The 19,942-nt window shown below is 40.3% G+C and overlaps 2 protein-coding genes across 3 annotated transcripts; both read left to right on the top strand.

The window, feature by feature from the left end:
- Window positions 1–2,447: 2,447 nt before the first annotated feature.
- Window positions 2,448–6,081, top strand: prrg4 (proline rich Gla (G-carboxyglutamic acid) 4 (transmembrane)). The gene is made up of 6 exons (XM_086175051.1): window positions 2,448–2,882; window positions 2,964–3,127; window positions 3,224–3,251; window positions 3,343–3,484; window positions 4,540–4,737; window positions 4,855–6,081. Exons 1-6 carry the CDS (start codon window positions 2,783–2,785, stop codon window positions 4,880–4,882), a joined length of 660 nt encoding a protein of 219 aa, XP_086031177.1. The 5' UTR covers window positions 2,448–2,782; the 3' UTR covers window positions 4,883–6,081.
- Window positions 6,082–7,276: 1,195 nt separating this feature from the next.
- qser1 (glutamine and serine rich 1) lies at window positions 7,277–19,142 on the top strand. Of its 2 annotated transcripts, none has more exons than XM_086174754.1 (13): window positions 7,277–7,810; window positions 9,500–9,609; window positions 9,989–10,126; window positions 10,662–13,943; window positions 14,413–14,717; window positions 15,495–15,611; window positions 15,695–15,828; window positions 15,934–16,121; window positions 16,219–16,356; window positions 16,452–16,549; window positions 16,795–16,941; window positions 17,733–17,828; window positions 17,965–19,142. In XM_086174754.1, exons 1-13 carry the CDS (start codon window positions 7,704–7,706, stop codon window positions 18,103–18,105), a joined length of 5,001 nt encoding a protein of 1,666 aa, XP_086030880.1. In that variant the 5' UTR covers window positions 7,277–7,703; the 3' UTR covers window positions 18,106–19,142. The 2 variants fall into 2 exon arrangements, with proteins under 2 accessions (XP_086030880.1, XP_086030879.1); XM_086174753.1 differs by having other exon boundaries at window positions 15,934–16,130.
- Window positions 19,143–19,942: the final 800 nt, after the last annotated feature.

The raw sequence follows: 19,942 nt of genomic DNA, 5'->3' as shown, positions 1-19,942 counted from the left end.
CATTCCGCATAACACTAACACAACTTGTTCTGGACCTATCAAACAGCCAAAAGTGTAGTGTTGAACAATATAGTCATTCTCTCCAAACTACTTGTTCTCTGAATACCCACATCTTTTCATTTTTTTCTATGTCTATTTCATTTACTGACTCCACTTGCATCTCTACATCTGGTTTTGATAAATGGACAGCCTGCTAGTATCAGATGAACTTTTGACTTTGATTGAGAAATGAGCTGTAACAAAGAGCTCACTTGTCTGGGAAGTGACAATGGCAATGGGAACTTAATGTGAACTTATCTGTTAAGGTCATCCCTGTATGACTGTAATATCAACACTTGGTGCTTGTGGTGTCAGATGATTCACTGCCTGGGCACATTTGAAACTGTCCACTTGGTTGATAGATTCTGTCCAGCTGTAGTACACGCAAATCACTCAACTCCTGATTTGTGTGGAAACTAGAAAACAACTTAAACTTGCATTTGCCTGTACCAAAAGTATGGTGAAGCACTGCTCTGGATCATTAAGATGGTAACTAATGATATATGACCCAGGCATTAGGTGTTAAAAAGGGTCTGCTGAACTTCTCTTGCTCTGGGGTTGTGATGAAATCAGCACAAGCTGACGAAGTGCAGACTACTGACATTGCACTATTTTGATTCCTACCCTGCGTCACCTTTGAAACAAAAAAGTGAATTTGGCAGTATGTTAGTGCTTGGCCTGTGAAAAAACAAAAAAAGATCATTGGATCTATAAAAATGCTTTTAAAATACTGCAATGATAAAAAGGGCATATGAACAGATGTGTTCGTTTTTCTTGTATTTCAAAGGTCTGCGTAGACTCACTACTCACCTCTGTCCAGTTGTCCATAGGGAGCAGCATCCCGAGGTCTTATCTGAAGGAGTAAATCCTAAAACACATTCTCCAGAGCACAGCCTCATCACAGCCACCCGCAAGGTGAAACATAGTGCAGATAGTAAGTAATATTGCCAAGGCTGAACAGAATGTTGCCAAGCTTGACATCTTTGTTCATATCTTTTAACAAAAGTCCCTTTTGTCTAAAAGTGATAGGTGTAACAAACTTGGTCAATGGTCCCTCTGGTCTCCAATTTGTCTCACTGCCTCTAAGTAACTGTTATGGAGCTGGCCTGTCATATGAGATGGACCAGATTTAAATACTAATGTGTTGTGGTTAGTTAATCGAGTGAAAATGCCATGAGCGCCCCACACTATCATTTTGATATAGTTAGTTTTGCAATTTTTTTTTTTTTTGGTGAGACGCAAGGAGTCTTATTCATTTTCAGATTTGGCTTGGCATGTACAACCAAATAGTGACACATTTTAAATCACATCCTTGTGATGTTATGTGGTATATGACTGTTATATCATCGGACCTAACAATAGATTAAATGTGGAACTCATTCATTTCCCTTGCCCCTTTTCTTTGTATAGACATTCCTGTATATTAATCTTGACTTGACAGAATCCAGGCACCATGCAAAAAAAAAAGGGGGTTTGTCACAGTCCTTCAAGTTGCACTATCCAGTAGTCAGATAGATAATGTTTAATTGTATCCTATCTTTGCCTGACATAAACACTCCCCAAAAGAGGCTGAGGTTTCAAATGGGGCATTGTACGTCCAATTACATGGAGAAGGCGAAACAATAATCTTATAACAGTACCACAAAACGTGAATCTTTATCTACCATGGTCACCATACCGTTATGGTGGAAAATATGTCTATTTTATCACAAAGTATTCTCTAAAATGACAGGTCATTACAAAACTTTTTACCCATACATGGCCTGTAAATTGTACTGTGGTCCCAAGGTACTGTGAGGATATATGAGAAGAGATTTATGCTCGTAAAAGGTTCCTGATGTACAAAGATATACTTGTGTTACAACAGTAAATTTGTGCCCACCCATTAGAGGTGAAGATAAAACATTGTAAACATGACAAAAAGATTGAGAGTAATGTAGTTCAAATGTTTAGGAAAAATATCAGTATTGAAAGGGTCATGAAGGTAATAAACCCATTTAAATTCTTCTAAATCTTTATTAGACAAGTAGAGGTTACATGACAAGACATTAGTTCTGAACATATATGCCAGCATTGTGAGGAGCTTCCAATGAATAAAAACTGAGGTCCTGTTACGAGGAGGGAAGCAAGTTTACTTCATGTGGAATTTTAATGGATTGTGGAGTATTCGGCATAATTGATTATATCAGGGGTTCTCCTAAAATAAGAGCGTTTGTAGAACAAGGAAAAGACAATGTTACTGCTTTAGTTTAGGCCCAAACTGGACTTTCCCTTTTATGGCTTCTGCTGCCATCTAGCGTTTATTGATATTAACGTCACCCATCCATTTCTCCAGGTGTGGTGATCTATTAGTTGAGTCTTCGCAGGTAGTTTCGGAATATCTAAACATCTGCTGGGAGTAAACAAAATTCCCTTCAGATCCAACGACAAGCACTGAAGCTCCTCGGGAACTCTTACAGTTAGAAGTTTCACGTTGTCGTTATATTTGTGTTTATTTTCCGTCCAGGAGTGGGACACTGAAAAATTTCGATAGAAATTTGCCGAAACAACGACCGTAGCCGAACATTTCCTGGGTTTTATCAACTCCCAGTCAGACACCTATTTCTCCTTTTTGACTTTCTTTGTGAATATTAATATTTTTCGACTTTATTTATAGACAGTATTTGCTCTTCGGGCGTAAAAAAAACAAACAAAAACAGACCGTGGTTATACTATTAATGCGCGCTCAAGTTTGCGCACAACCATGTTGTTCGGTGTGACGCTGCTCCTACTACTTCCCTTTGGAGACCTGGCCTGTACGAGGAGGTTACTATCTAAAGACGAAGGATCGCAGGATCAGGACGGTTAGAAGTCTTTTCACTGTCAAAGCAACTCGTATTTTATCTCACGTTCTTTCCAGTAACTGGATGTGTTTGGTCTGTTAGTGATTGTAGACGAAGGAAGCGCAAAAGCTTACTTGGGTCGCCATCTACTGTTCAACCGGTTTGACTTTGAGATCTTCGTCCCTGGAAACCTAGAGAGGGAGTGTTATGAGGAGATCTGCAATTATGAAGAAGCCAGGGAGGTCTTTGAAAACATCCCGAGCACAGTGAGTTGGGACCTGTGTTTGTCTCCTGGGTCTCCTATCTCCTCCATGATAATGAAGACAGAGACCTTCTAATACTGGTGATGTTTTGTTTTGCAGGATGCTTTTTGGAAGAAATACACAGAAGGTGAGAGAGAAAGAGAACTATCTCGATTTTACAATCACTTGAACTGGTAAATCTCTCAGCGGTCTTATCTCTGTGGTCTGATGGTTCTCAGAAAAGGACAAACGTCCCTCTCGTGTCGACATAACATCCCTTTTGGTGGCTTTGATTGCCGTTGGAGTGGCTATTGTTATCATCAGTCTTCTTGTCTGGTATTTCTGTCAAGACAAGTGTAAAGATAACTTCAGCCGTGCTGGGTGAGTAAGCGTTTCTCCACTACCATTCTGGGTACTTGAAGAAATATTTTGAATTAGCTGGCCGGCATGTCTCGGACTAAGCAACATGAATAATAAGAATATCATGAAAACCCAGTTTATCCAGTAATAGTATGTTTATTGTATTCATTTATCAATACCTATCTGGATGCTCTTTGGAAGGCAAAGTAAGAATTTCATGGGATACATGACAATAAATACTTTGATTCTTGAATCTTGAATTAAGGCCATTTTAAACATCCATAGGTGTCTTAGTATGTTCAATATGGAAGCTCAAACATCAGATGCACAGCATGAAGACAATTTGTACCCATCATAGGCTGTAACATCTTTTTTATTCTATCAGAATCAGAATCATTAATACTTAATTGATCTTGAAGGAAATTGAGTGTTCTCAGATGCTATGCTCCATACAGAAAAAAGTAAAAAAAATAAAAAGGGAATGATTAGAAAATAAAATATAATTAGAGATAGTAAAATGATAAAATTTAATAAGTGGTGTTAATGTTTAAGATAAACAAGTAATTATTAGTAGCAATGTCCCTTCTATTCATCTGGTAGTTAAGGGATGTAATTTAAACAAACAAAAAAAAAGGTTTGTTTGTTATTTTTAGATGGTCTCTGATTTCCCCTTTTGTTGGGTGATACCTTGTAAGTTCAGATCACTTTGTGGCAAGAGTTGTGAAATATTGAATATATTTTGAACCCTGTGGTAGCTTGCTCTCAAATTTAATTGTATGGTTGTACAATGACAATAAAGCTTCTATTCTATTCAATTCTATCCTATTCAAGAATAATCACATATGAATTGATTAATCAATTTGATATGAAAGTATTATGAAATTCTAAATATTGTGTAATTGACAGTCTTCTCTGTCAATAGACGTCTGTGTTGCTGTCCCTTAAAATGACCATAATCCACTTTCTGTAACAATAAGACATGTCGCATAATTATGTATTACAATACACTTGACATTGATATTTGAATAGATGAAATCATATAGAAATGACATGATATCTGTTTCCATGCTCCTCAGCTCTGTTGCAGTACGACCAAGGAGGAGCAATGCTTCTCTGATTATGCGAAGGCTAGAGGAAGTATCCCTACAGCCTGTGCTCCCACCTCCTGAATCCTCACACCCTGCGATTGAAATAGATCCTCCAGGATTGCCCTCCTATGAGCAGGCGATAGCAAAGAGTGGACAACACGATGCCCCGCCTCCACCTTATCCCGGGTATTTAGAAATTCAAAGAAGTTTTATTTAACACACGTCTTACTTCTTGTGCACATTTTATAATAATGCACAAATAATTGTAATCTATTATAAGAACTCTCTCTGTTTTCTTGCCAGCTCACGAACTGGAAGCATCCATCGGTAGTGCCTTGAACGCATCTGAATGTCTGTCAGTGTAAAGCAGACAGTTTACATTTACACTGTGCTGCTGGGTTTCTACATCATACTGGACGCCTAATTCTTTCACAATCACAAGATGCCTCTGCTTTATCGTACTGAACAAGGTGTCCCTTTTTTTTTGGTCTCTTGACCATTATACCTTTAGTTTTTCATTTTCACAGTAGAATTACCTTTAAGGATTTCCATCAAGTATGTCTTTTTTGTTGAATAAGCAGTGACCTTGAAATATTTTCTCAGGTGTGTTTATACTTTGCAATATCCCAAACTCTTGCTGAAAAAAAATTGCAAATGCATGTTTTCCTGTCGGTTATTTGGTAAGCATGACGTAGAAGAAATGAAGTATTTCCAATGGTTAGTGGACTTCTACCACACTCTTTATGACACCATATTTCAGTTTTAGGGTTATTTTTTTCACCACAAAATGAGTATTACTAATAATTGAAGAACATCAGACTGCTTCATGACTCTTGCAGAAGGAAAAATGTCTAATGCAGTGGTGTATTACTTTTTAATGTTTTGATGATTTGCAAGGATCCAGGTGCTTGGAACAATCTTAATATTGAGCTGTGTTAAGTGTTAAGTTGATTTTACTCATTACTTGCATGCAGTTCAGTAAGCATGTCATAGAGCGTCAGAAAAATGCTGTTCAGAAAACAACTTTTTTTATTTACACAAAACAACTGTGAGAATGTTTTCTCTGATGATCATGATATGAAATATGTCTGTGGGGGATCTCAGTTCTTCAGGTCAGGGTTCTCGTCGTAAAATCTTGTCATAGCAGCTGGACTTGTTCAGTTCATGCACTGAAGAAGCTGAGAGAGATGAGAAGCGAAAGGTCTCCATAAAACTAAAAAAATCTATTTGTTACAACAAGAATTATGATGAAGTATTTCAACAATTTAAAAGAAGGTTTAGCAAATTAGATACTCTTAACATCTGCATGAAAGAGCCAGAATGCACATCAGACAGGGGCCCCATGCACACAGAAACAGCCTTGTTCTCGTGTTGCTATGTCCTTGTAAAAAAATTTCATTAAGAAAAGTGGAGTACGCCATGAATAGATGAATAGTGACACTCCATTGAGTACTACTTTTGTTAAAGATGATCGTAGATGTAACTGCTTTGTGTGGAAATCTTGTATGGATGTTTTAAATAAAATCTCTATTTTAATTAAACTTTTTGTCTCATCATTCAGTGGTGCGCTTCCGGTTCATGTGTATCAGCATGAGATGTCTGTGCAGACGTAGGCTCATTCTTTTCCAGGACAGAAATGGGAATCTTCTTGTTCTTATGCCAGAGGTCTTTCAAATGTGATGGAACAGCAGAAACTAACAGACGGTTTTTAAAAAAGTCTGACGCATGTCTTGTGTTACTGTCTTTACTTGTACTTGAACTTGACAGCAATAACTGCAAGATTAGATTAAAAGTCATGAAAGTGAAAATTCATTGTGTGATGGTGTGTATAATAGATTTCAGGCTTCGAAGAGTGGGTTGATTTTTGATAGTTGTTTGAGATTGCCATTTTAAATGTAAACCCTTTTGTCAAGTAAATTAGAAAGGTACCGACAAACTTACAGCTTCTGTAAATCCACCTTTAATGATAGACAATATTACATTTCATGGCCAAGTAAACTTTATGGAGCATTACTTATATTGTACAAGAAACAGAGGATACAAAGCAGTGTACAGTACTCTATAGCAGCAATGACTGAATGATCGTGATCAGCTTTTCATCATTTTCACAATTCGTCGACAGATCTGATCATTATGACAGGAGGCAGAGCTAGAGGTTGCAGAGATGAAGATGCTAAGGTTCTCTTTGGGAGTGACAAGGATGGATAGGATTGGAAATGAGTCTATCAGAGGAACAGCACATGTCAGATGTTTTGGAGAGATGGTCAGAGAAGCCAGACTGAGATGGATATGAAGGTAGTTGGTGTGAGAGAGGAGGATACAAAGAATATGGCTTGATGGAGAAGGTTGATTCACTGTGGCGACACCTGAAGGGAAAAGCTGAAAGGACAAGAAGAAGTTGGCAAATGTTAACACCATGGTTTATTTGTCTGACAAGAATCTGAAAAACTAGTTATTTGGGGCTTTGAGCAACTCTTTTTCATCTTTTTGGGAACATGTATTGTCAAATCAATATTATAGTGTACAATGTTCAAGACAATGTGAGATTAAAATTTAGAAATATGCTATTAAAAATAAAACAGAGTGATATTTAAAGTATATTTAATACAACTGGAATCCGTTTGCATACTATTACACAATTTGGCATTACTCCATGAGTTTCATTCCATCTTTGCAAAGCGGGTCAAAAAACTGAGAATCTGTAAGAGCTCAAGCTCTCTCTCTCTCTCTCTCTCTCACACACACACACACACACACACACACACACACACACACACACACACACACACACACACACACACACACACACACACACACACACACACACACACACACACACACACACACACACACACACACACACAAACTTCCAGCGAAACTCTGCGTTGCATCCTGGGAACTCTGCTAACATGGGTCCGTGACAGCATGCAGGGTCTGCACCTTTCTTCATGACGGGAGATGAACAAATTTTAACAAAGTCACCCGGGAAGGGGAGAGGGACGTTTTCATCCAGGATATTGCACGACAACGCAGGGGGTTTCAGGGTCCGTGCGTTGCGGTAACCGGAGTGCCCTGGTCGGTCGGACCGCGGCTGCTACGATGTGCGTCCGCTGCTCCGCGAACCTCCATCGGGGAAGTGAATCTTTCACCGGATGATGGACAGGAACTACCCGACCTCCAGCTTTGCGGACGCGCTGGTTCCACCAGCACAGCCCGTAGCTTCCTGGGCCTATGACCGCAGTACAGCCATCAAGCCAAGGTAAAGGATGAAGGAGAGGGATGGGTTACCTTCCGAAGGAAATTTCGGTGACTGAGGGCCTAGTTTTCCTTGTGAATTGCAGTGTAGGTTATGTGGAACACTGGAGGAACGGAAAGGAACACGCGTTCGGTCGAAGTTTTGTAAGAGGCTTCGACTTGTCAGCAGCTACTCCGCCGTTTGTTACCGTGTTGGTTACCTTGCTAGTTTTCGCTAGCACGCCGTTTGCTCAACATGGCTGTGAGCGGAGTTTGCACAAAAAAACCCAACTCAACACGACAGTGCATTTTTACCCGCTCTCCCGTGGATTTCGCTTCAAGAGGCACTTTTTGTAAACGAATGAGGTTTTATCGGTCAGTGTTCGGGACCGACGGATGCTCGACGTGAGCCTAAACAACACTTGGGCTAACGGCAGTCGTGTCAGATGCGGCTCAGATATTAGTGGCTATTTGTGTTGTTACCTCGAAAGCTAATATGCGACGTGTCAGCTTTGCACATTTCACCCATAAAAGGGAGATGTTAGCTGGCCTTCAGGTGTGTTTACCTGGCTTTTCTAGCAACTTGAGGTGGTTTGACATAGCTCACATGCCGTGGCTGTGAGCCCAGTCGAACTTTCAGTTCTACCGTCAACAATAGTTAGTCAGAACGTAGAACCGTAGGTTAATAAAAACGTCACAAGCAACACAATAGATACTCAAGCGATTCCAAACACCACTACCTATATAAAAGCTGAAGCAGGTTGAGCAATATTGCTTGCTTAATCACTGGTGGTTAATGTCGTTGATTTTCAATTAAAAAGCGTGGCAACGTATATGATCATCTATTAAGTGATTGATTAATGAATATGATCCCTGATTGCGGACTCCAGATTTCCTTGTGTAGTATCACCCCTGGCTAAATGCTGGATCGTGGCATTTGATCAGATTATAGATTGACTGATTACTGAAGAACGGAGTTTGTCACTACTTCTGTATTTGGGGGCTAAGATTTCAAATAAATGACTGTTACGAGGTAAAAAATATGTATTACTTTTACCTGCATGCCCTGTCTGCATTACAAATTACTTGTGCAGTGTGCACCTCCTACAAACGTCCAGCAAACTTGAAATGTTGTGCAATGTGCAAATGTTGAAACTTTTTGTATCTATAGATAAATGTAATGTACATCAAATAGTGCAGGATATTGACTTTGTAATATTTAAATATCTTTAATATGTTCATGTTCAGTTCACCAGTGAATGGTCCTCTTGATTCATTTCTCCACACTTAGTGACAACTATTGTTGTCTCTTGTTTTCTTCCTCTGTTCTGGACAGAGTGAATTCCTAGTAATGTCAGCATGGTTGATGTTGTATAGCCTGGTGGCATCTAATTTGTTTCTTCTGATATCTCTTTAAAAGTAGGTTTCTGTGTAGTCGTTGTTATTGCAGTCCTTTAAGAATGAATGAATCAGTGGAAACCTGACTGGATTTTGGCTGAATCATATTGTGAACTGTCTATGATGTGTTGTTTTACAAAGCAAGCTTCCCAAGCAAGATTAAAATTGGGTGGGGCAAACTGCGAGTCGTGTTTTTCCCATCTTACACAGCCAGGACTTGAAGATAGGCTCTGTATGGGTAGAGAACTTCCTCAATGATTGTTTGTCTTGCTACTTGTGTCAAGACGATACAACTACAATCTGTTTCTGTTTGCAGTCCCAGTTATGGTGCAGCACATCTTGATGTTGAGCTCCTCCAGCGGCAAGGATTCCCTTCTACACACCAGCTTCCCACCTATACAACAGCACACCTTCCTGCTGCAGCAGGTGAGCTTACAGAATCTGCAAAAGTGCAATTGTGAATGGACATTTTCTTAGTTTTATTGAGACAAAAACCTCTGTGTCATTTTTAATCTGCCTTTAAAGCTTGTATAAGAACCTAAAAAGTTTAAATTGAATGAGGTATTAATTTTTCATTTTTTTTAACTACAGCCATAACTGTTTCAGTGGTAAAATTTAGCTCAACTGTCTTAGCATGGCAGCAGTTTATTTAAACAGAAAAAAATGATAGCTGAATAACAGCTGCTCATATGATCTGGGTGTACTGACTCTTTATTACTATCCATCTTTGTTTTTACCTGCTTAGTATTCCACTTATGTAAATTTTTCCAAAACCCAATTGATATTCACCTTTTTTGACTGCTAGGAGTACTCGACTCGAGCAGTAATACTTCTGAGACCTCAATCATGAGCTTCCTGACAGCCATGGAGTCAAGAAGCCTTCAGGCTGGTCCTGTTAGTGCCTCACTGCTTCCTCCATTTAGACCTCCATCATGGCCCACTGGTGAGAAGTCATTTATTACTTAATTGTTTTAAGGAACTCCCCGTTACACCAATTTTATAGCACAGCCACATTTTTGTGCTTTTCTGGTGGATATTAGCTTTTTATTTAGGTGTGTTTTTTATGGTTTCCTGCAGATTTTTTTTAAATAAAACAATATTGAAATTATTTTTTTGATCCATGTGATTTCATCACATAAGATTAGTACATATAAGGTGTACACGCCTGAATATTTTAACTTTTTTTTGTGACAGCTCAATATAAATGAGTGTACACTCCAAGAATTCATTTTTTTTTAATTTTTTTTTATTTGCTAAGCTATCAGTGTATTGTACTTGTAATATAGTTCAAGCAAAGATTGCAAAGGGGGACTCACGCAAAAGCAATCCCAAAAAATTTTACTTGGTCTCTGAGTGATGTATATCATCCAAAACATCTGTTGTATATATTGGTTTGATTTTTGCCAGCTCTTGCACAGCATGAGTTATGTTATGTTGAACATCACAATAATTCCTTTTTTTCCACTTTTGCCATACAGGTACCAACTCTTCTACCACAGAGCTATATTTGACTGGTGCTTTGCCTTCTACTGCTACTTTCCCCACTCCTGCTGCTTTGCCATCCTATCAGCACACTGGTGCATACACATCGAAGACTTATTCTACAAATCCTTCCCTGGCTCTCCAGGATTCAGCCTTCAGCACTTCCACTAATGGCCTGTTCTCTCACCATGATCCTCTCCTCCATCTCAAATCCAGCCAAACTGTGCTTCCAACTGCCCTGGCCTTCAATCATCTCACTGGCCCTGTTGTGGGCTCGGCGTTGCCTGTCCAGTCCTCCACATACCGTTCTGCCCAGGAGTCAGCCCCCCACCTCCTTCAGCCACAGTTCAGCCTTCTACCACCTGCCCTGTCTGCTCCCCATAGTGCCACACAACCCTACGGGACAACCGTTTTCTCAGGCTCTATTGAGAGAGCGCTTCAGCGAGAATGTAGTGTGATCAAACACCACCAGAGGCCTTCTAGTAGCCACACAGCCTCAGAGCAATTAGCCAACTCGGAGCACTCCTTACAGGGCTACTTTGGCTCTGGAAGTGAAGAGGATATGTCCTACCAACAAGACCCATCTCGTCAGACCCCTGTGTCTTGTAGTCCTTCAACAGAAGAAGATTCTTCTCAAGGTATCAGTGGTGCCCTACAACCCAAAACAGACTCTGTTACTCAAAGCTATTCTCCCACAACAGTGCCGAAGCCAAAAGACTGTTCTTCCAAACTAGCTTCACACTCTGTTGGGGGTGATGAGAATCACAGTCATTCTCAGAGTCTTACAGAGTCCCCTGACCATTATTCCCCTCAAGGACATAAGCAGAACTCTGCAATTGCCAATCAGCAGTCAGTGCAGTTGTCCAGCTTAATGTCAAGCAGTCTGTCACAGACATATAATACCCAGTCACAGCCTGCTCATTCCACCGCAGACAAAATATCCTCCCTTTACAAAACGTTGCCTTCTCTCTCTAACCCTTCTGACAATGTGGCATCTGTAGGCCGGACTCTTGTGTATTCAAGTTCAGGGCTGAGTCAGGAGCATGAGGTACAGTATGGGGTCCATGTCCAGGGTATGTGTCAGGTGAGTCTCTCTGAGAGCTACCCCTCATCCCACTCTCAGGTTGCACCAAACGTAACTTATTCATCACCCTCACAGGAGCAAGCATCAGTCACTCAATCTCAAAGCTATGCCACAGGACAATCCCTTAACTCTTCTTATCAAGCCACATGTGTACAGAGTCTTCCCACATCAAGTTCTGCACAGGACTACACTGCGATGCAGGCCACAGTAGGGGATAAAACACACAACACTTTATCCCAGCAGGCAACATTGCAGACAAAACATATTTATGGGACTGTGCCTGCTACGTACTCAACTGCTCAAGCTTTAGAAAATAATGTCAGATCCTCAGTACAAAAACTTGAAGAGCTTCCTATCCAGGATCTACAGGCTCTGCAGCAGGTTTCCATGGATGCCTCAGCTGCAGATGGGTCTATGGTAGGTCACAATAATGTAATTTATGTTGTTTCAAAAATGGATGACCACCACACAAAAACCCAAGGTGTTATTAGAGGTAATTCATGTTCTGATGAACCACATATGGCACTTAGTCACACAAACTCAGCACAGGTTAAAGATGATAGAATGGGTTCTTTGAACCAACAGCTCACTCACTTAAGCAATGTCAATGGCCAGGAAAATGTGAACATTAAGACTACAACCTCCAGTATTATATCATCACATTTACTCCTGAGCTCAGATCCCCTCAAACAGCATGCTCTCCAAATCAAATCTCCCGAGCCACATCAACAGAACCACCAGGATCATACTCAGTCGCAGAACCAGAGCCCAGCTGCACACACCCAGTTTATCACAGTGCCCAGCACACAGGTTCTCCTGGAGCCCAACCAAATGATTCTTCTTCCACAGCCTCTTGTCCACCATGGCCAGACATCTTCAAAGGTGTTGTCAGTACAAGGTATCCAACCATCTCAGAGTCTGGCTCCTGTTCATGTCCAGTATCTTCAAATGGATAGAGAATTGCTGGGTTCCAATGTCCCCGAGCCCCAGAACCACCAGGGCTCAGTAGTGTCTGAGCAGAGCTCAGGATGCCCAGATTCTTCTAAACACCACTACAGCCAGTCAGCAAATCAGCAGTCAAATGACACTAAAAACCACTTTACTCTGAACTCTATTTGCTTTCCTGACTCCATGTTACTCTCGGATGACAGGAATATTATCTCAAATGTTGATGACATCCTTGCTGCAACAGTGGCTGCCTGTGGAGTCACACCGCAAGACTTTGTCAAAGGTACATCCTCCGCTGAGGCTGAAATGGCAGTGATGACAGGCCCTGTGGATGCGAAAGGTCACTTTCAAACTGTGGACTTAAGGCACATGTCACCCAGCTTTTCAGCATCAACACCCATCATTACAAACACTAACTCTCACACCATGACACTAAATGGAACTCAGATCTCCACAAATGGCCCCGGACAGGCCGTTCACAACAACAGTTCTGATCTTGATACAAATGGCGATAGAGGAAGCTCTGAAAGTGATTATCACTTAACCGGCCAGGTGTATGACCCTTCAGCTTTCCAGAACAGAGACGAAGGGAAGGCAAAGAGTATTAAGACTGAAGATGGGCATGTTGAACACCAGGGTGTTGAGGACATGAACAAAAAGAAGGTGTGTTCTAAGTCTTTGCTGAAGCCAGTTGGTCCTGAAGAAGATGATGGACACGCAAAAGCGGCAAAGCGCAGCGGGCCGGCAAAACGGCAGAACTCTAGGGGTAGTGATGTCAGTTCACCATCTGCCTCACAGAGTGTTTACGATGGCTGTTTGCAGCAGGAGCGAATTAGACAGAAGATTCGTGAAGTGGAGGAGAAACAACCAGAGGTTAAAACTGGTTTCATTGGCTCCTTCCTGGACTTCATCAAGTCTGGCCCCAAACAACAGTATTCTCCAAATCCCACTAGAACTTTAAGTCGTGCTAGAAAGCCTGGCACCTTATCCAAACCCTCTCCTTGTACTTTGCCGGCTTTTCCACCCAAACTGCAGACTCTGCAGGGGACTTTGATGCCCCAGGAGAGTCAAGGTGCGAACTCTCATCAGAAACATTTGGATGAAGATCTGCAAAAGAACTTGGAGACTCTGCCATCATTCAGCTCAGATGAAGAGGAGAACATTGGAAAGAATCAAGCTCTGAGGAACAGCATCAGCTCAGCACTCTCAGCTCTGGATGAGTCTTCTGATCGGAAAACAAAAACAGGTAACAACACTTTTTAACGATGCGCTTATCAGTATCTGATTGAATCCCTAATATGTTACGCTTTCTAAACATCATTTATTAAATGTTTTTGTTTGGCATCATGTTGTTCTGATATGTCATCATGTTTTGCATTTCAATTTTAAAATGTTTTCGAATGCTATGATAAATTAGCAAGAAATATAAAACCATAGTAAGGTTTGTAAAATGAAATAACCTGGCTCATTCATGGAGAAAGTGTTTTTTTCTTTAACTATGTGACTACTGAGACACACAGCAACAGATTAGATATGTATTTTATTTGTATTTATTTTTTAATCTTCAGTGGATTTATCATCTCAATTGTAAAATCTTAAATGGTCCTTTTTTACTGCTTTCTTTTTTTCATTAATGCATTTACCATTCACGCCTCAGTACTGCAATGGTATTCCAATTTTTTCAATGTGCCAACATATTTGTCATCCCTCTCCAGATAACCACATCCCTAGTCTGATGATAAAACCAGCCCAAGCCCAACCCTTGCCTCTCACTATCACAGAGACCTGTTTGCCACAGGTAGCCACTCCTGCCCAGACAGCAAACACTGTCTCAGGGGGTTCTGTGTTTGCATCTAAAGAGGAGTCCAAAGAAATTCTACCTGGCCAGTTGGCTGTCCAGCTGATGACCGTAGCCATTGAGGGACTGACTGATGAGGAGCTGTCAGACAGTGGAGGAGAAGGAATGTATCGCGAGAGAGACGAGTTTGTTGTGAGGAACGAGGACATCGAGAACTTGAAGGTATATCATGGAAAAAATTAAATGAATGTTTGAGTGGAGATTATCAGCTAGATTTATCTTAAGTAGTTAAATCTATTGCAATAGAAGAATAATGGTAATAGTTTTTGATGTGAGTTGTTAGAACTCACTGTCAGGGAGCTAACAAAATTTCATTATGCTAGCATAATAAAGATTCCTGTCTTGAGAAATCGTGTGTGTGTGTGTGTGTGTGTGTGTGTGTGTGTGTGCGCGTGTGTGTGCGCGTGTGTGTGCGCGTGCGTGCGTGCGTGCGTGCTCGCTCTCTGGTTCCCTCCAACAATGCTAAAACAGTACATAGGTTAACTGAAGACTCTAGGTTGCAGCAGGTATGAATGAAAGAGTGAGTGTCTCTATATATGTTCCTGTGATTGGTGACCAGTTCAGGTCAATTCACATCTTGCCTAATAACTGTTGGATTGGTTCCAAAGTAGCAGCATAGACAACAAATGAATTCTAAATAATGAAATAATACATTTCTGATGAAATGCCAATTGTTTTTTTCCTGGTGTCATGTGGTAAGTATTTATATACTTGTCACAAGGACTTAAATAAAAATGGAACTATTAATTATGATACACACACATAATTTGCTTGTGCTTGCTATTGAAATATCTTAATCCCTAAGCAGACATAATTTGAGAGAAAGATTAGAAAGGGAGTTTAAGACCTCTCTTTTTGTATTGGTCTGTTCTCTTACATTTTATATTCTTGTGTTTGCTCACATTCACTATTGGATTTTCCTATGTGTAAACTTTCCAGGTGACCATGAAAGCAGGGACTGAACCTCCGGCCATCTGGAAAGTCCAGAAGGCTCTGCTACAGAAATTTGTGCCTGAGCTGAGGGATGGAAAGAGGGTCTTCTCAGCCACCAACAGTGTAATTAAATCAAAATGCATTTGATCACTCTGGAAAAAAGAAATCTATCAAAGCTCACCTTGGTGTGTGTGTGATGTTTGTAGTACCTTGGATACTTTGGTGATGCCAAGACCATGTACCAAAGGGTTTATGTGAAGTTTTTGGACACCGTCAACAAAAGGGAGTATGTTCGAGTGTGTAGTCGGAAGCCACGCTGCAAACCCATGAACTCACTAAGGTACGCAAAGAGTATCGATCGATTTATTTATTTATTTATTTATTTTGCTTCATCATTTTTAAAATTACTCTTCAGTGTTGTGACATTTTCAATTCTGACTCATAGGGGTGTCCAGGTCAAAACTTTGCTAGGATTAACAGCTGCCCCTTCCTCCACCTCTCAAAGTCAAAAGCCTCGACCCAAACAAGTGAAGACCAGGGCAGAGCCCCCACCTAAGAAGAGAAGGAAGTGGAAAGAAGAGTTCTCACCTGCTGGATCTGGTTCATCTGCAGAAGAAGGCGGTGAAGATGATGGTGAAGAAGGTTTCTTTTAAGGTTTAATTTTCTCACTCAGTGGTATTATGTTTTCCCATGTCACAGTCTAACCATTTCCCCTAAAATACACCCTCAGAGTTAAACCCTCCAGTGCCATTTGCTTCACGGCTTCTCAACACACGGACAATGAAGGAGACATTCAGAAGCTTTGTGGAATTGCTCATCAGCATTGCTTTAGATGAAGATGTAATGACTGCCCTTGAGAGAGCAAATGGTTAGCAGATATACTTTCATGGCACTCTTTTTAGTTGGGGAAAAAAATAGTTTATACATGTTTTGTGATGACTTACCCAGCATGTCCTGTTTCAGATGAGTTGCTTCTGCCTCATATGAGAAGAGTGGATGGGATGATTGCTGACAACAGGAAACGGCTACTTCACAAACTTCACATTGGCCAGGTGCTAAAGGTGGGTCTTTGAAATGGCACTTTAAGACCCCGTGTTCTCTCTCTAAAGGTACCGATTTCTTTATTTTGAGGGCCACAGTTTGTTTTTCTCCCAGAGTTCCCCTGGTTTTAACAAGGCCATTTTGTAGTTTCATGAGCACCCTCTACCGTAAAATAATTTAGTTATTTTTTTTAGCAATTCATTTACTCTGGAACTATTTTTAAATATAAACGGGGGAAAAAAGCATTTCTAATCTTTATCCTCAGACGGCTTTGGACAGCTTCCCAGAGATCTCTGTGGTGACTGAGCTGAAAAAGGATGGGGAAACTCCAGCCTTCAAAGTGCGTCTCAGTGGAAAGGCCTACAACAAGAGGACACTGAAGCCCTACAAGATGCCCAGCAAAGTGCCACAGGTTGGACAAGTTTTAACAATATTCACATTTTTACATTACATTGCATTTTGCAGACGCTTTTATCCAAAGCGACTTACAATAGAGGACATAGGGACTGCAAATACACTTGCAAATACACGATGCACAGGAAATATACAGAACAGTAAGCTTGGGTTAGTGAGTTTTTTTTTGTTTTGTTTTGGTTTTTTTTTTTGACAAAGACATACACAAATGTACACACACACACACACTGCATAGCCTAACTTGCTGCCTAACCTGATCTGGGGCATCAGCGCAGTAAAAAGTCCTGAAAGAGAACAGTTTTTACCTGTTTCTTGAAGGTTGAGATAGATGATGCTAGTCTTGTTGCTTCTGGAAGTTTTTTCCACCACTGAGGTAGTAGAACTGAGAACACATTTGTTGAGTAAATGTTCTGAATTATGTGATTACAGGGAAAAAAAAAAAAAGAGGAAGGGTCAAAGTGATTAGTGTTTCTACCTCACAACAAGAAGGAACCCTGGTTTGGTTCCCTCAGGGGGGCCTTACTCTGTGGAGTTTGCATCTTCTCCCTGTATCTGCATGGGTGTCCTTCCTCTGTGGTTTCCTCCCACAGTCCTAATTCCCCGAAACTCCTTAGTAGGATGAGCGGTAGACAAAATATAATGAGCAATGTATTTCAGATGCAAAATCCTAAATGTTCAACCTGGCTAGTGTCTGTCCAGCAGAGGGCGCAAATCATCACTTGTGCATCCCTTTCTCTCCTTAGTTGGATGAGCACTGCAAAGTGTCTTAAATTCTCTTTCCTTCTCCAGGAATACACTGTGGATCAGCAGAAGACTCAGTGGTTTTCATTGTACCACTCTTTGCAGCACTACAAGTACCACACATACCTCATGTGTAAGGATGAGGTAAGATTTATTCAATGACAATCTTTCATCATATTTCATAGCTTGCTTCACAGATTACGTAGTTAATCTGACACAACTGTTCTGTGTTGAATTTTGGTTCTATTATGATCCTTGTGTTTATGGCTCTGCCCTTCAGATAGCATCATTGCGGGTGCAGGCTGGGGACCTGGGGCAGGAGGAGACTGTACAGAAGTGTCTGCAGAACGGAGCCTGGGTAGAGGGGCTCTTTGATCGCTTCGGGGAGCTAATAAATCAAGTGCAGCAGGCCTGCCAATGATCCAGCTGTGACATAAATACATCTGGGTCTTATACTGAAAATAAATGGATGCGGCCTAACCAGAATGGCAACAGAGCAAGATTGAGTAAGGTTCTCCATCCAGGCCACACGGATGCAAATCCGGGACCGGTCGTGTTCTTGAATGAGAGCCTGGCAGAGGCTGAGTCTTTAAAGACAGATAGCAGCAGTAAGGTTTATGGTCTTCACCACTGTCTTCACAGAAAGCAGTAACTTGAGAGGACACAGACTTTGGCGTTTCTTTTTTCCCGTGTACGACTCCTCCTAATCATTAAAGTTTTTTGTAGTTACAGGCCCACTTTACGGGCTTTTTCATAGATTCATATATATTTTTTACAATTTTAGTTAACAGATCATAACCAAGCCATTAGATAGAAGGCAATCAGTATAGGAATTAAAGTACAGATAAGTAAAATTCAGAAATGTGATTGGCTAAGAGTGTAACAAGCCCTCATCCTTTGACTGATAAGCAGGCTCAAATACAGAGAAGTGGATCTATTGTAAAATATATATATTATATATATATATATATATATATAACCATAGTTAAATACTGTTTATGAAAGATCCATTTTTAAATGGATATATATAATGTACATTTTGTATAAAACAGGGAGTTGGGAGTTTCAGCAATTCTCTCAATGAGGTGTTTGGTAACTATATACTACATTGCGGTTCAACGTTTATGCTTAAAAAAAAAACCCTCGTACATACGAGATGGTTTTAATGGAGTGACTGCAGATCCTGTACTGCTTTCCATGAATTTTGTTCATCATTACCTTAAATTATCTGAAGGTAAATTGAACAAGGTTTGTACTCTTGCAGACATAGCCCACATTTTATGACAGATATATATTTTCACAGAAGTAAATAATGTTATCTTGTTCATTACAATTTCTAAGACACTTTTTCATTGTTTTCCAGAATTTGACTCTTTAAATGTTAGTTACCAATTTTATGCTATCAAAAGAATTCATGTTCTTTAAAGATGCAGTTTGTAAATAAAATGCCGCATGTATTAGATATTTGTCTGTTTGTATACTTGTTTGTTCTTTTACTTTTTTTAAATGCATTTTGAATTATTTGTGTTTAAATTAGTTGTAGTGATTTTGGTTTAATCAGTATATTCTCATTAATCTCATTTCTCATAATATAAGAGGTTTCTAAATCATTGAAACACAATTTGCAAATGTTTAATTTTTGTCATTTATATTTAAATCAGTGTTAAATACCTTTAAACATGTTTAGTGAAAGTCCACCACCACTATTCTTGGACAATCTTTGAAAGCAAGGTGCTAAACTATTGGTTTCACTGAACACAAGTGGTTTCACCAGTTAGGTTTGTTTTGGGTTGTACCATGGTTGTAAGGTGTATATCAGATACAGTTCATTACATCTGACATAATGGAAATAATGTCCTTGGTGCTACCTGATCTGAGCTCAGTAAAGGCTTTGTTGATTATTTGCATTGGCGCTAGATTAGTTTGAAGTGTGCCATTGAAGGGCCAACTGTTCATTTCTTTCACAGATACTTTGTTTGATAACTCCAGAAGGTATACGTGTGTTCATAACGCAATTAGAGGATGATGCTGCCCTACAAGCAGCTTCAACAAGGTTGGAGAAGACAGAGTTGCACCTGACTATTATTGTGTACATTGGATGAGTTTGGGGGAAGGTGGGGTTCTCTCGAAGGGGAAACAGTCGGACAAGGACCATGTCACCAACTAAGCTCATCCACCATGCTCTCATGGCCAAACCATTCAGCATGAATGGGCGGCTGATTTTGCATCTACTGAAAGGTCCTTGAGCATGATGAATA

The sequence above is a fragment of the Fistularia commersonii genome, chromosome 27, assembly GCF_037954325.1.
Source record: "Fistularia commersonii isolate RoL2024-O1a breed Wild chromosome 27, RoL_Fcom_v1.0, whole genome shotgun sequence".
Lineage (NCBI taxonomy): Eukaryota > Metazoa > Chordata > Actinopteri > Syngnathiformes > Fistulariidae > Fistularia > Fistularia commersonii.
This window is presented reverse-complemented; position numbering and strand designations above follow the sequence as displayed.